Genomic DNA, 16,479 nt, shown 5'->3' with positions numbered 1-16,479 from the left:
CTACTCTACTGGTTGCTCATGCTCCTCTATATATTTTCCTGTTAAAGACATACTAAAACAAATAAAAATTCAGCACCTCAGCCTCTTCTGAGTCACCATTAATTTCATCCTCCTCGTGTATTACTGGGTCTTCTTTCTCCCAGTACTATTTCCCCCTTGGTTTTTAAAATGCTTCTTCTTCCTATTTGGTTGCCATTTATTCATTTTGCTTTTCTGCAAACCTTACCCTTTTCCCTGCAAGCCTTATCTGATTCAGTATCCTGGACTGGCTACCTCTGTTTTCATTTCAACTACAGGGTTTTTTTGGTTTTTGTTTTTATCTAAACCTTTCAGTAAGCCATCATGAGGCCACTGAGCAACTGTTATTTCTTGTATTTTTATTTCTATCAAGAGCAGTTATGTCTTAATGAAAGTGATGTAGAGGTTCCTGGCTTTGTCTGAGATCCAACTCACTTGTCTCTATTTGCCATTCAATCTACTGGTGCTATAGCAATTCCATCACCATTCCTCTCTTTCCTGTGTGTCTCTTCATACTAGGGAATTAAGGGAAAAAAGCAGAATCCCGTCCTATCAATAGCAGCCTCTTCCCTGCAAACCTATATTCACTGTTGAATGCCTCTGGTCTTTTAAGCCCCCACATGATTACTCCATAATTTGCATTCATATTGTTTATTTCCCCTTGTAAGTGATATTGTATTTTCTCTCACTTGAGGAATGATATAGAGATGTATATTTTAACAATGAGAAATCAATGTCCTTGGTTAAATTATTTTAAACTGTACATTTTCAAGAAGAAAATCATAAATATCCACTGTAAATCCAAAGATAATTCCATCAGCAATAGAGGATAACAGAAATCATTCTATTCAGTTTCCATAAAGACAATGACTTGATAACAACAAATATTACCAATTTTACTGCAAAAAGTGTGAATTCATAAAGAACATATCAATTTTTGTTAATCAAAAAAAGAAGAAAAAAGAAAAAGAAAAGTGATATCTTCTGGAGAGAGCCTAGTTCATCCTCAACTAAATCTCTCTCCCCTAACATTAAAATAGGCATAAGTGAGACTTAAGTGTGCTGTGGCCCTGTGCTGGACCTCTGCACAGTGGTTAATTTAATTTCACTCTTGAAGTCAACATTCCACATCTAAAAATAGAAACCCCAAAGCCACTCTCAGATACCCCGTGTTAATATTTGTTTTTCTCCCTATTTCCTATAAGCTAAAACCACCTCCCTCTATCAGTAGAATGGGCTAACCACAGCCCTCGTATAATATGTTAGCGTAGCTACTGGACCTTATGCTTGTAGCCCTTTACAAGGCACCTTTCAGCATTCTCAATGCAGCTTATCTTTTAATGTATCAATCATTTCCCCATAAACTTGCCTACTGTAGAAATGTACAGTTTGTAATGGAGCACTGACAAAGAGTTCCTTAAGCCAAGTAAAAACCCAATTCTTGTAACCACTTTACTGAGCTCTTTTGCATTCCTTGACGTATATATTAAAGCACTAATATTTTTCTCAAATATTCTCAAGTAACTGCCTTCACAAATTCAGTCTAAATGTAAAGTCTCCTTTCCTCCCATAGCCAAATAAGAAAATGCAAATAAACATTGAAAACAGATAAAAAATAACCCTTCAAAACCCATAATTTCCACAGAGTCAAATCCTTCAAAATCCTTATTTCCTGTCCCTCTCTCTCGTAGCTCAAGTGTTTCTCAATGACTGTAAGTCTCTTCAACACCAGTGTCTCAATTCACAAGAAGACTCTTAGGCATGGTGACACTGAACATGACCAGGTCTAACTTTTAGCTGCTTCGAAAATCACTGGGATTCACAAAGCCTGAATTAGGTGCCTAGGTTCTCTATAAAAAGAATGGGGAGAGGTAGGCACCTTAGAATGGGATTCACAGAAGGCAGCATGCAAGGCAGCACTTATACCAGTCAATGGGAGATGCCAAGGCGAGGGGTATGTGTTAAGCCCCATCCCTCTCTTGGAGATAGGCACCTAACTCTGAGGCTGGAGGGAGGCACCTCCTCCTATCTGGGATTCTCAGCTGCAAACCCACTCTTACGATTAGTGAGAGCTGAGCGATGCTGGGGAAGGAGGACTTAGGGTACTCACTTGGAATATGGGAGACTCCTGGTTCATCCCCCTCTTCCTGAGGGGTAGAAGGTATTTGAACAGGGATCTGCCACCTCTCAGGTGAGTGCCATAACATGGGGCTTTGGGATATTTTGATGTGGGGGGGTTCCTCAGTCTCTCTTTTTGAAGCTGTTCCACTGTGGATAAATAATTTAAAAAGTCATTGGAACACGGGGACTGGCTCTCTCACTTCCTAGGTAAGTGCTCTAACCATCAGGCTCCAGAGTCATTCTCATGCTTGTTCTCTTTCTCTCTTCCCCAGTGACAATTTCATTATATAGCCACAGTGGAACAGCTTGAAAATAAGAGATTGAGGGAGCGCCCCTCCTCACAAATCAGACTATCCCATAGCCCAGTGCACTTACCTGAGAAGTGGCAGATCCCTGTTCAAATTCCTTCTCCCCATCAGGTGGAGGGGCAAATTGAGGCAGGGGTCTTCCACCTCACAGGTCAGTTTTCTAACCACAGGGCTAAAAGATCTGAGAAAGGTCCCCCCCACAGCCATTTTGTGTAAACTTTCCTATAGGGGTCTCATCTGGTAGGCGAGCTATGAGCATACTTACCAGATTAGGCCACGCAGGTGCATTCAGCACAGGAAAACCTATCTTTCTCCAATTCATGCATCACTCTGGGACTTAGGCGTCCTGATGCTTGGCATGGGGCTGAAGTGCACCTGCTCAGAGGCAGAAATATAGGCACCTAGGGAACTTTTACTGCAAAAATTCAGGTGCTGAGCAAGTGTAGGTGTCTACAGTGGTCAGGGGCAGTTAAGCAAGGGTATTGGGAATCTCAGTGGGGCCTGATTCTGGGATTCAGGCACCTAAAGTGGCAGTTAGGCACCTACAGCCTTTTCTGAACCTAGCCCTAGGATTGTAAGTCAAGAACAGTTTTCAGTTAATTTTCATTTTCCAAAATTACTTCTTCAAATTGACATCATTTGGTACTTTACAGCACCTTTCATCTCATCATCTCAAAGAGTTTTACAAGTATTAACCAATTATGTCTCACAACACCCCTGTGACATACAGTAGCTATTATTATCCTTATTTTAAAGATGAGGGAACAGAGGCATCAAGATATTAATAGCCACATTTCAGAAAACATCCAACTTTAGATATCTTAGGCCAGAGGAACTGAGATTTACAACTGCAACTGACTTCAGCAGGAATGTAGTCTCATGGCAGGTAAGTTTTGAAAATTTGGCCTAAGTGACGTGCCGAGAGTCACATAGCAAGTCTGAAGCAAAGTGCGAATAAAAACCCCAAGTCCTGTTTTCCAGTGTATTTATTAGACATGCTCCCTCCTAGTTTTCATTTCCGTGTACAGCTGGAGACTAAACATTCATTCCTAACCATTAAGTTCAAAATTGCACATAACTTAGAGGCTTTTCTTCATCTTAGCTCCGGATCCTGCATCCAGAACTGACAGTAAAGGGTTCGGCACTCATGCAGAATCCCAGTTCAGTGGAAATCCCAAGGCATGCATGGGCCCAGTCCCTAATTGGTAATTCTTTTGGACAAAACAGAACACGTGTAAACACACGTACTTAATTTTAGGAGTAGCTTATTTCTGGCATCTTAAAACCTGCTCCTGACTGAAAACAAACCAAAATAAGAGAGTTCACAAGCTTTTTGCACAGATTTAGCTAAATTGGCTTAAAATCACACCTTAAGCTAAACTGATGCAATTCCGAGCATAGACAAGTCTTCAATCATAGCATGGGCACAGAATATTTTCTCCTTGAATTTTACAATCATGAGATGTTTCAGTCAGCTATCTGACTGTCTGACATAGGCCTTATATTCCATGGCAAAAAAGATTTTTTTTTTTACAAGTGTTAGCTAACTGTAATCCTACTGTAGGCAAGGCAAATTGTAGTTTTAATACATAGCTCCCAACTAGAGTTTACCTCAACTGGCTAATATGTATTAAAACTACCACTTGCCTTGTCTATACTAAGCTTTTAACACCCGCTAGTTGACACGGTACCTAATGTGTTACAAATGTAACGTTTTTTCCTATTGCAGACATGGCCACAAGAGTCCATTACCAATCCAGAGTTTAAGGCACTCTGTGCCACACCAAGGTCAGTTAGGAAGAAAAAAAAAAAGAACAGGAGGAGGAAGGCAGGTCCTAAAGCAATATCTTTGGTGATAAATTCTACTACCTGTTACACCCATGCAAACATATTGAAATCATTGGGCTTGTCTTTACTAGACAATTAATTCATATTAGAAAATGGCCTCAAGGAATCATATTAAATAACACCATTTAAACATGACTTGGTAGTCATTATAGATGGGAACAAGTAACGTTTAACATTGTGTCACCTGGTTGTGGTTAAATTTTTGGTTCCCATAAGGCTTACCTACTACCAGCTGACAAGATGATAATGTTAATTTTTTTAAATTACTATAAGAAAAGTCTATCTACTAATAATTATCTATTATTAACTAAGGTCAGAAAATAATGGTTAGGAATTCACAAGCACTTTTGCAGGGGTCCTTTGGTTTGTTGTGGGTGCCCTTTGGTTTGATTGGATCCAGGCCTCACTTTGGCTTAATCTGGTGCTATCTGTAACTTCCTTATACAAATTGTCATCAATAAAAAAAAATCTGCATTGAAGTAGAGCATAATACTGGAGTTCAACTTAATACTAGAATTTTGTCCTAAATGATCTATCTGTGAAACTTTTACTACCAAAAATAGTTAGATTCCTAAAAGAAAGCTCTTGATACTAGAGTTTTCTGTACTTTTCTAAAACACAGACATTATTTCATCATTTCGGATTTTTGGCATTTTTATATTTGCCTCTCCTATATCTATTCTCTGTCCTATATGAACTCTACAGTTATTTTCTATTCTAACAGCATGCTATGATGAGTTCTCATCATGATCAATTCCCCTGCTTCAGAATCAAGTTTAGATCCAAGAGAAAACGTACTTTCTTGAACAGCATTGAGGATTTCTTTAAAATCCACTTCTTCCTGTCGCTGTTCTTGTTTGTCCTCCTGGTTATCCTGCAAATCTACATTTCCTGCTGCTGAGATGGAAAAAAAGAAGGGTTTGGTAATAACCTTGAGGCTAATCCTGCAAGTGGGATTTCACTGGAATTTAATTCAGTCACTGCTGGAACTGTCAGAATGGACTTCTTTATTCCGCTCCCGATGTTCTTCTGGCCCTGGCTGAGCATTATTTTCTTGCTTTCTTTTTTATTTGTAATGCATGCCATGGCACGTTCTGTTCAGCTCAAAAACAAGACTCCTACTATATCCAGCAAATTCTTCTTCGGAGATTTCCGCATAGCATTTAGCTTCGAACAGACTATTCTTCTACATTCTCTTTCTAACTCCCCTATGTCCTTCCACTCAAGTAGTACTCAGATTGCCTTAATCTTTGCTTACTTTCGGGGACTAAAAAGAACTACAATGCCACACAGACTCATGGGACCTGTGGCCTATCTGGCAGGTTCACAGGAAGTGTGAATGTAGAAAAGTTGTTTGAAGGAGGTAGACTGTGAGGAAGCGGCAACAGCGCAACATACTTGAGAGAGACTACTGTATTTCCAATAATTGTTAATGTGGTTTAGTAAAGGAGTTACCAACCTTTTATAGGCTGCTATCTCTACCTGTTTGTACTCATGTTACCATTTAAAAATCAGAGGCCACAGTCACAAAAAAGAAGTTACAGATAAGGTAGGTGATGCACAGAGAGACAACAGTCAGAGTTACCCCTCAACAGCTACAGCACTATTAACCACTTGGTTTGGGACAATTTAGGGGTTCACTTATGCAAAAATTCATAGTTGCTAACTCTAGTCCTAAAAATCACAATTATCAGCAATAACCAATTGCTTACAGGGGAAATAACAATAACAGTTTCAATGCGACTATCTGAAAAAAAAAATCATGGAAAAAATCATGGATATAAGAGGAGGAAAACTTTAAAACTGAATTTAAAAAAGAGGTTCTTTCTGTAGATCTGGCCTAAATCTTTCATCCAACATAAAGACAATATTTATGACATCGCTGTTCACTTATGCAATGGCATGCGACTCCCAGCTGAACTTTCACTGCAGGTAATTGATCAGTCATATTACACCATACTTCAAACCTGAATATAATTTTAATTGTACTGTACAATAGGATACCATAAATGAGTTCAGAAGGAGACAGACCAACTATTTGGTTTAGAAGTCTGAACACATGACTGGGAGAACCAGTATGACTTTCTGAATTCTAATCCTTGCTCTACTTGCTTTTGTGGTCTTAAAGAGTCTCTTAATCTCTCTGCCTCAGTTTCCCTCTCTGTAAAATGGAGTCAATGCTACAACTTCACAGGGTGTTATGGGTATTTGTTAATTAATTTGTATTGAGCTCTGTAATTAACTTTTTCTACATATCAAGGTTCTTTAATCTAGAAATGAACAACAAAATAAACATGGTCATGAATAACGTAGGATAATGCTGACTAGACCATAGTAGAATGTATTATTACCAAATGTTTTCCTAGTCCTTCCTGTTACTGAATACAAGAGAAAATATAAGACATTGAAATTCAAAAGCAGCATGTCTGTCTGAGAACATGCTTGTTCCATAACTGAATGTGGCGTAATGTGTGGAAATGTGACACAATCAAACCTTAATTCTCATATTAAATGGGTCTAGAACTGGATCTATCAAAAATTTACACTGCAGTGGTACTTAGAAGCATTAACACAGTGAAGTATGAGGTTATTCTGTACATTCTCTTAGTCTGCTGTGAAACAAGAGACCGAGGACGAAATGCAATAGCGAGAAGAATAGTTCTTTAGTATGACTTCACTTTTGAAATCATGTCATTGATTTTATAGAACATTTTTTGCTATATTTCTGTAACTAATTATTAATGAGTTCCAAGATCGGTTATAATGGACAGTCACACAGTCCAAGTCTTCATCAGATTTGATATAATGGCGATATAACAGTTTCCTTACAGGATCTACCTGTTTTCTCCACCTAATCTTTTTAATACCACAACCTTAGGTGTGACAGACTGTGATAGAGTTCTAGCTGTAGCACTCTGGTTAGTGAGGTTGCTGCAGCACAGAGAAGGCTGCAGGCTTAATTGGAGCCAATTAACCTATTTCTAGAGGGCATTACTGAGACTTGGTGGTAACTGTTGGGATACTGAAGTAATTGGCACAGTCACTGGGAGGATATATCATTGGGAGGAACAGGGATGAGGGAAGCGCAGACGGTGAGCTCCATGGAGGAGAGAAGCTGTGTGAAAGCCTCCTCCTGCAGTATACCTGTGCTACGCCCTGTCCTGTTTGGAAACAGAGGACTAAAGGTTCACATGGCGGAAAAGAAACAAACTGTGTTTTTGTGACTGACGGTATGTCTACACTGCAATAAAAGACCCGTGGCACAGCCACGTCTGCCCCAGGTCAGCTGACTCTGATTTGTAGGGCTTTTCAATAAATTTTCCTATTCCTATTAAGTAGCAGAAAAAGAAATTGAAAATTAAAAGATAAAATAAAATTAAAATGTTGAATGAGTTACTGAGGCTGCAAAAAAAAAAAAAAAAACCCTCATGCATTTTGCTTTGAAAAAGATGAATGCTTGTGAGTAAACATTTTGCAGAATTTCAAAGTATGCCTCTGGCAATGAAAACTCAATACATATTTAAGTGGGGGAAAACAGAAGCTGTACACATACAGTATGTAAATTATTCTTTTTTCACTTAGACATTTAGAATGAGATTTAGGAAAGTACTGTAAGCAAGTGAAGATACCGCGAAGTGTGAAGTCATTTAAAAGTCCATGGGCTTGATTCTTCTGTAACTTACTTTGGCATAAACTAGGTGTAACTTCACTGAAACCAATTCAATTACAGTAGCGTGAGAGGATAACCAGGCACAATATGTTTTTTATTTGTATTTATTGCAGCATTTCAGACTAATGCTGGGATTACATTAATATCTGCATTATGACAAGATATTTCAATCAGCAAAGCATGTTAGAAACTAAAAAGAAAAGAGCCAACCTTTAATGTATTTTTAAAAAATTAGATAAGCCTGCTATTAGCTGAAGAAACTGACTCCTATGGTTAAACAAGCAGTTCCAGTCTTCAGTTGGTTGTGGTATCTCAATATAGAGTTTAAAACTGTGTAGTTCATGAATTCACTGTAATGTGGTAAAGAAAAATCACTAAACACCAGACATTGGTTAACAAAAGACAGTAGGCCTATATTTTACTCTGATTATGGTAAATGTTCTGAAATGCAGTTCAATAAATATGCAGCTGATTATTTTATGACAAGTTCTTAAATATCAGATTACTCAGTGTAAAGGAATGTGTGTTTTTATATTTATATTGATAAACTTCCTTTATACTAAAGCTAAAACACACGGCTGGCTTTACCATAAGGCGAACTGAGGCAGCCGCCTCAGGTGCCGGACTGTGTGGGGATGCCACTAGGACCCAGAGTGTAGACAATTGTGTCGGCTTCTGGTGCATATGTATTGTCTCTGCTCTAGATGCATAGAGATGTTGGACTGCTGTGCTGGAGGAAGGAGGGCACAAGAGATATAAGAGGCAGGCAGGAGAAAAGGTGAGAAGGAATAACAGAAAGCAGCAGGAGCTGCAGGGAGAGAGAGGAGAGGAGCCTCTTATGTACCTCTCTAGCACCCCCAGGAGCCTGGACTGATTAACTCCAGCTTTTCAGGGAGCTTCCTGTTTCCTGCTGCTTCCCTGAACCCACTTGAGGAGAACAGGCAGTCAACTGAAGTAGCAGGAGCCAGTTAGCCCTTAAGACGCTGATATCTTCCTTCACTCAGGCCCTGCTACCAGCCTGCTTTATTTGTCCCCTTCAACTCTCAGCAATAGTGAGAGCCACTATAGCTGGCACAGAACAGCAGTCATGAGTGAAAGAAGAAAATGCCCCTCTGGGGCAGCATTCAGAAAAAGAAAGAAAGCAAAGGAAGCTTTTCTATCTAAGCAGGAAGGAGCTCTCCTGAGATACATAGATACAAATGTTCACGGTGAGCCTTCCAGCCCCAGTGAGGATGTGAATGGTGAGGCAATGCCCAATCTTCCAGTTAGTCAGAGTGCAGGTGACCTGGCAGCTACTGCAGCATCCATATCTCCATCTCAAATGGATGTAACCATGCACATTCCTGAAGAAAAGTGTAGATCAGAGAAGAGTGTGGTGGAGACGCAAGAAACAGCTGCTGCTGAGTTTAGTTCCTTAAATGTAGATGATCCAGGACTCTGGACCCACTTGAGCAGTAGCCTGAGGGACTTCCTTGTAATGCATGGGCCACAGCAAGTGAAAAACTTCATGTTCCCCAAAGACAATGACAATAGAAGTTTCTATCCAACATATTACTGGCGTGAAATCCCCAATGGTGACAAAGTGGAGAGGCCATGGCTTATGTACTCAAAAACCCAGAATGCTGCATACTGTTTTTGTTGCAAACTCTTCCAGTCTAATGTTCCAGCCACATTGGGTTCTACAGGAACAAAGGACTGGAAAAATCTAGCAAGAAATCTGGCATGCCATGAGAAGGCAGCAAATAACCAGAGAGCATTCCATAGGGGGAAAGAGTTTGAGATGAGACTAAGGTTAAAGGCCACCATAGATGATCAGCATCAAGAGACGATTGCATCAGAGTCTCTTTACTAGCAAAATGTTCTGAAAAGGCTATTGCCATTGTGAGAATGCTTGCTACCCAAAACCTAGCACTGTGTGGCACTTCAGAACAGAGAAGATAGATGATGCCATAGTTGCCATTATGGAGGATAATGCTATGACAGGAACTGATCGTGGGAGAACAGTGGCAGAGGGAAATGGAATCACCAGAAACATACATAACTTCATATTTCTGTGTGGCTTAGTGTTGTGACATGACATACTGTTTGAAATAAATGTTGTAAGCAAGAGACTCCAAGATGTTGACCTTGATATATCTGGAGCAATGGTACAACTGGACAAAGCAAAGTCATACCTACAGTCTTACCGATCAGATGAGGGATTTCAAAATGTTCTGAAGAGTGCACAGAAGCTGGCAGAGGAACTTCACACTGAAGCTATTTTCCCACCCATTCAAGAATACAAGAGTCACCGAAGAAGACGACATTTTGATTACGAGGCATGGGATAATTCCAGAAGAGACCCCAAACAACAATTCAAAGTTGAATTCTTTAACCAGGTGCTAGATTGTGCAATACAATCAGTTGAAGAACGTTTCATGCAGCTCAAGGAACACAGCAGAATAGTTGGGATGTTGTATGATATTCCAAAACTCCTCACTATACCTGAAGAAGACCTACAGCAGCAATGCAGGACACTAGAGACAGTGACACATGATGACATGCGCGATGTTGTTGCGAGTGATTTAGGTGATGAACTGAAAACCCTTTCAAGATACATTTCAGCAGGATCAACTCCAAAGGCTGTTCTGGAATATATGTACACTAATAAGATGACCACCCTCTTTCCAAATGCTTTTGTTGCTCTGAGCATACTTCTAATACTTCCTGTAACAGTTGCCAATGGAGAACGAAGTTTCTCCAAGCTGAAGTTAATAAAAACACATCTACGCTCCACAATGACACGGGAGAGGCTGGTTGGCCTTGCAACCATCTCAGGAGAGCATGAACTGGCCCAGACTGTGGACCTTCAGCAGGAAGCAGTTCAAATCTTTGCAACCAAGAAGGCACGGAAAACACCACTTTGATTATTCAAACAGATAAAAATGCCAGTGTTTACTATGCAGACAAGAAAAGTTAACTTTCAAGCGCCTGAACAGCAAATGTAAGTGTTACTTAACATTTTTGAACAAGGCATTTTAAGTTGTTAGTTCTCCTTTATTGGGGTAGGTAGCAGAGCAGTACCATGAGAGGAGTAGAACAGGAAGAAGGCAGAATTGAGACCTTTCAAAGTTTTGGCCCAAGCGAGGGGGCTTGGGGGCAACATTTGAGCTCCCCGCTTCAGGTGCCAAAATGTTGTGGGCCGGCCCTGCTAAAACAGTACATCTTTCAAACTGGAATCTGCTTAAAAAAACAGAGTATAAAGAGAAGAGAGAGAAAACGAGGAGGAAGAGGGGTGGAATAGAAAGAATATTTATTTCCACATTTTTATAGATATAAGATTTTGATTTGCAAATGTTGTGTTTGGAAGCCAAATATATGTATATGTTGTTGTGCTTTTAATAACTAAATTAACTGCAGAAATAAGTGTGCTATAACTTACCTTTTTTTGCTCCCATTTCACTTTAGCAAAGCAGCTATTCTCAGTAGCCAGATGGACCCCGTTAAGAAGTCATTCTTCCAACAGAGCAACATTTTTGTTTACAGTTGCATTGATTATTATGTACATCTCACTGTTTAAGAGTTAGAAGCTCCACTGTGGTACACAGACTGGACATGCATTATTCCCAGCACTGTGTTTCTGAGAGGGCTACCAGGAAGGAAAGAGCTGATAGGGAGCATGCTACCACCCTGTCACACAGCCACCAGTAACCTCCCTGCTAAAAGTTTGCCAGGCTGTGGATATGGAAACAGCAGTGCATTCTGCTCTCTTTGGGAAGAGGCAGGGACTGAGCCATAAATCTGCAAGAAATGCTGGCCCTATGGTCCATATCGGATGGCAATGGAGAGTGCCTAGCCTCATGCCTTTTTTTCAGTCTCCCCCACTGCCATGCGCATGGTCCAGTCACAGTCATGTTGCCATTCTCTCTCTCTGCATAGTTCCTCCCTATCTGAGGGTGATGAAAGTCACAAACTGAGCGGCTAATACTGCATGGAGTAGTGTTCACCTACACAGCTATCTGCAAGACAGGTCAAAAGTGGCTGCTGAAGGGTGCTAGAACATTAGGTAATGTAACATAGTTAGATTTCTGTAATATACAAAATGTAATAATACTAATTTTTTTGACTTAAAACTGCATAACATGCTGATTTTGAAATTACCATACAGTACATGGATTAAAAACTGGCTGGCTGACCAATATGCCAAAAACCAGTTGTCAAGGAGGAATCATCATCAAATGGGTAAGTTTCTCGAGGGGGCTTCACAGGCATTGGTACTAAGCCTGATACTATTCAATATGTTCACCAATGATCTGGAAGTAAATATAAAATCACTTGCTGATAACATTTACAGATAACACAAAGATTGGTGGAGTGGTAAACAATGACTAGGACAGTAGAGCAAACTGAATCGCTTGGGAGGATAGGCCCATTCAAAGAAAAATGTGTTTTAATATAGCCAGTTAGAAAGTCATACATCTAGGAACAAGGAGTGCAGGCCACACCTACAGAATGGGGGCATGTATCCTGGAAAGCATTTAGGGGACAGAGCACAACTCTAAATAGGATTTAGGGGTCACACTGGACAAGCAGATGAACATTTGCTCCCAGTGTGGCAAATGGGACTAATGAGATCCTTGAATGTATAAGCAGGGGTGTAGTGAGTAAGAGTAGGGAGGTGATTTACCTCTATACCACTCTGTTGAAACTCATGCTGGACTACTGCATACAGTTATGGTGTCCACATTTTTAATAAGGATGTTGAAAATCTGGAGAGGGTGCAGAAAAGAGACAGGAAAATGATACTAGGGCTGAAGAAAAGTCTTACTGGAGAGAATTAGAGAGCTCAATCTGTTCAGTTTATCAAAAAAAAAATTGACTTGATTCCAGTGTACAAATAACAATGGGAAGAAAACACTGGGTAATAAAAGGTTTTTTAATGTAGGGGAGAAAGACATAACAAGAACCAATGACTGGAAGCTGAAGCAAGATAAATTCAAATTAGATACAAAATTTTAACACTGATTAAACAATGACCCAAACTACCAAAGGAAGCGGTGGGTGCTCCATCTCTTAATGTCTTCAGATGAAGTCTGAATGCTTTTCTGGGAGATACATTTTAGTTAAACGCACGTTGTTGGGCTCAGTTATAGGAGTAATTGGGTGAAATTTAATGACCTGTGATATACAGGAGGTCAGACTAGATGATCTAATGGTCCCTTCTCACCTTAATCTGTAAAACTCTATGAAGACACCCTAGCGCTCCCTTTTTAGATGGCCTTTATAATGCTGTTGCTGCAAAGTAGTACCAATGGCTACACAGGGTGTGCGCCAAGGGGTAGGCATAAAGCTCACAGTCGTCACCTTTCTCCTCCTCAAGTTTAAAAAAAATAACCAAGAATCAAATGTAAGTGTCTGGACCTTAAAATGGCAGCACCAGCATCCAATTTCATGACATTTATGCTTATTCTGAAATAGCATTTACTACATACTATGGAAGGGGTCGGCAACCTTTCAGAAGTGGTGTGCCAAGTCTTCATTTATTCACTCTAATTTAAGGTTTTGCATGCCAGTAATACATTTTAACATTTTTAGAAGATCTCTTTCTATAAGTCTATAATATATAACTAAACTATTGTTGTATGTAAAGTAAATAAGGTTTTTAAAATGTTTAAGAAGCTTCAATTAAATTAAAATGCAGGGCCCCCCAGACCGGTGGCCAGGATCCAGGCAGCGTGAGTGCCACTGAAAATCAGCTCATGTGCCGCCTTCGGCACGCGTGCCATAGGTTGCCTACCCCGTACTATGGTAATTGGTACCCCAGATATACAAAGATTGGAGAGACAGAAAGACACAGAGAGATAAAGAGACAGAGTTTTACCCCAGGTTCTTCTCATCAGGAATGGCATGCATTTGCTGGTCTATGAATTCATCTAGCCATATATTCCCAATGTGAAAAAAAATGCCTACCTGAAATTTTTATTTGAGCTACTTCTCCATCTCCTCCTTCACTGTGTGCTCGAACCTCAACGATATATTCACCATCTCTGGGGACTGGCAACTCTATTGAATGTGTGCCAGTTGAATACAATGTGCCCTCATGTTGGCCATCTGGTCTATACAGCACCTTGCAAAGCCATAAACAAGTACAGTTATTGAAATGACATGTTGCAGCTGATACCACAGTTACATCCTTCCAGTTTTGATTAACAAGTTTGATTAACAAATGCTAATTTTACATGTACATGCTTAATTTTAGATCAAAACTAAATAAAATATATTGCTTTGCAGCTTGCTATAATGTAAAGGAGCTTGGAGAGAGCAGATATTTCCTCTTTTATTTCTAACAAATGGTAAAACAATACCATCTCCTTGATAGATAAATTTTCCATATGGGTTTAAGTTAAGAATGATTGAGGATAATACTTTCAAGCTCAGCAAACAAAACAAAAACATACCATACATCTTACCATATACTAGAGCATAAATGATTTAACAATGTCCTCAGAAAGTTTCACAGTTTTTCTTTTTATTAATATGTTTCAGAGCTGGCAAATTAAGTGTGAAGTTAGCATGTGACTTATGAGACATATGGAAAAGATCTCTACTCATTTTCAATGATTCACAGGAAGTAACTCAATCCATCAAACAAAAACTTGTGTAGCACTCTAGCTATATTACTGCCAAGTAAACAACAACACTAAATAGCCTGTTTTTAATGGTTTCAGCATATTGATAGCTATAACTAACCATCTTCCTATAATTTACAGATATGCTTGCACTGTAGTTGCATGTACCATGATGTGCTGTCCCTTTAAGGACAGCTTTAGATAGACTGGTTCTATTAGTGTCTTTGATCTATAACTCCAGGTATTCTGGAGGTTGTAATTCTCAGGGGGAGGATGGGAACAATAGGCTGGAAGTAATTCATGCTGGGAAAAGGGGAAAAAATATAAAAGAGTATAATTTGTTGAACGTATGCTGTGGGAGACATGTCACTGTGGGAGCAATCAATTCTGTTGTATGTCTAAAGTGGTGATTCTCAGCCTTTTCCATACTTTGACCCACGTTATAACATAACATTTTAGCCTCCCTCCCATCTCACCATAAAAAAAGGATGGCCATAACCCTCCTCCAAAACCATTGGGGGACAGGGGAGTTGTGACCTCTAGATTGTGAACCCATGGTCTAAACTAAGGATGCAAGCACATTAGAGCCAGAGTAGGTAGCAATATTGACAATAAGATATACTGTGTGCAGGATATGAAAGATAGAAACGATTTTTATAGATCATACTTTGTATCCTTGAACAGCAGATTCATTTGACATTGGCGTCACATGGTCCCAGGTGATGATGTACCTTGAACCAGACCTGACTGTACTGATAATTCTGGGACGTTGGCTTGGAGCTGAAAAATAAACATACAATTTTGTGTGCAGAAACAATGATGCTTCACAAACCTTCATTTACATTTGAATGAGCCTTCTAAAAAGGAAGATTATGGCTGGCCTTTCTGTGAATATGGGCCAGTCTCTCTCCTGGAATGCAGTTCTATGGCTCCAGCTATGCATTTTTGCATGGCTTGTGCAATGGGCTCCCGGTGGGTTTGGCATTTGTGTGTTGCCAGAACAGACGGGGCCAATTTCTATCCCTTTCTGTGGAACTGGGCTTGTGTTTCCTTGCAGGCATCTATGTCCAGAACCTCCCAGAATTTAGCTTAATTATACTTATTCACTGAATTTAAATCTTTAAAAAATTATATAAAAGCATCTCTATAGAATTTATCTGTGTGGTAATCAGAGTGCCTTCCTGCACAAAGTGTAATTATAGTTAGAATAGTAGCCATGTAAAATGGAATCTTCTTATCCAAACATAAGCTCCCTGCAGGTCTGAGTCAGATAGTATACTGCTTACCTTATTGACAAAGCATATGTTACTCTCATACATTTTTTAGGCCATCCAAGCACATTTATAACACAGTCCTTAATTCAATATCACTCATGGCTTCATTATTATTTAATTAGTTAATTCTGTTGCATACAGGTTTCAAAAGTGACTAGTGATTCTGGGTACCCAAACTGAGCCACTTTAAAGAGGCCTGATTTTTAAAGGGTGGGTGCTCAGCACATTCTGAAAATCAGCCCCCTTTTAAGGTATCTCCAGCTAGGGAGCAAAACACTGAAGTGCCACAAGTTCTGTGAAAATCTTTGCTTGGGGCTATAACCTGTGGACCCAAGCCTACATTCCTCTTCAACCAGATCCTGGCCTGCCCTGCCTGGCTGCAGAGATGTCCCTTACTCCACTGTGCCAGATTTCCAAGTTGAAATGGCAGCGATGAGTGGAGATTAGCCTCTTCAGAGCCACACCTCCACAACTACTTGCTGCCCCATACAAGGGGCTTGTGTTAGTGCCACAATTTAGCCCCCTGGGAAAACTCTGTGTGTATGTGTCATAGAGTCACAGTCCCGGTGCTCTGGAACAACTCTGAATGAAGTCAAGCAGAACTCTGATGCAGTGTATCTCCCCTTAGGGCA

At 39.9% G+C, this 16,479-nt stretch overlaps 1 protein-coding gene across 5 annotated transcripts in view; it reads right to left on the bottom strand.

Moving 5' to 3' along the window:
- Nucleotides 1-16,479, bottom strand: part of CNTN1 (contactin 1) — a 447,411-nt gene that overhangs the window by 38,218 nt on the left and 392,714 nt on the right. For 4 of the 5 annotated variants that reach the window (XM_008162506.4, XM_065557068.1, XM_065557061.1 and 1 more), the window contains 2 exons: nucleotides 15,241-15,353; nucleotides 13,915-14,071 (listed from right to left, as the gene is read on the bottom strand). In XM_008162506.4, the coding sequence (XP_008160728.3) occupies nucleotides 13,915-14,071; nucleotides 15,241-15,353 (270 nt within the window). Of the gene's footprint in view, nucleotides 1-12,155; nucleotides 12,258-13,914; nucleotides 14,072-15,240; nucleotides 15,354-16,479 lie in introns of those variants that run through there. The other variant, XM_024100601.3, reaches the window with a different exon arrangement.

This window comes from Chrysemys picta, chromosome 1 (assembly GCF_011386835.1).
Source record: "Chrysemys picta bellii isolate R12L10 chromosome 1, ASM1138683v2, whole genome shotgun sequence".
NCBI classification, from domain to species: Eukaryota; Metazoa; Chordata; order Testudines; family Emydidae; genus Chrysemys; species Chrysemys picta.
This window is presented reverse-complemented; position numbering and strand designations above follow the sequence as displayed.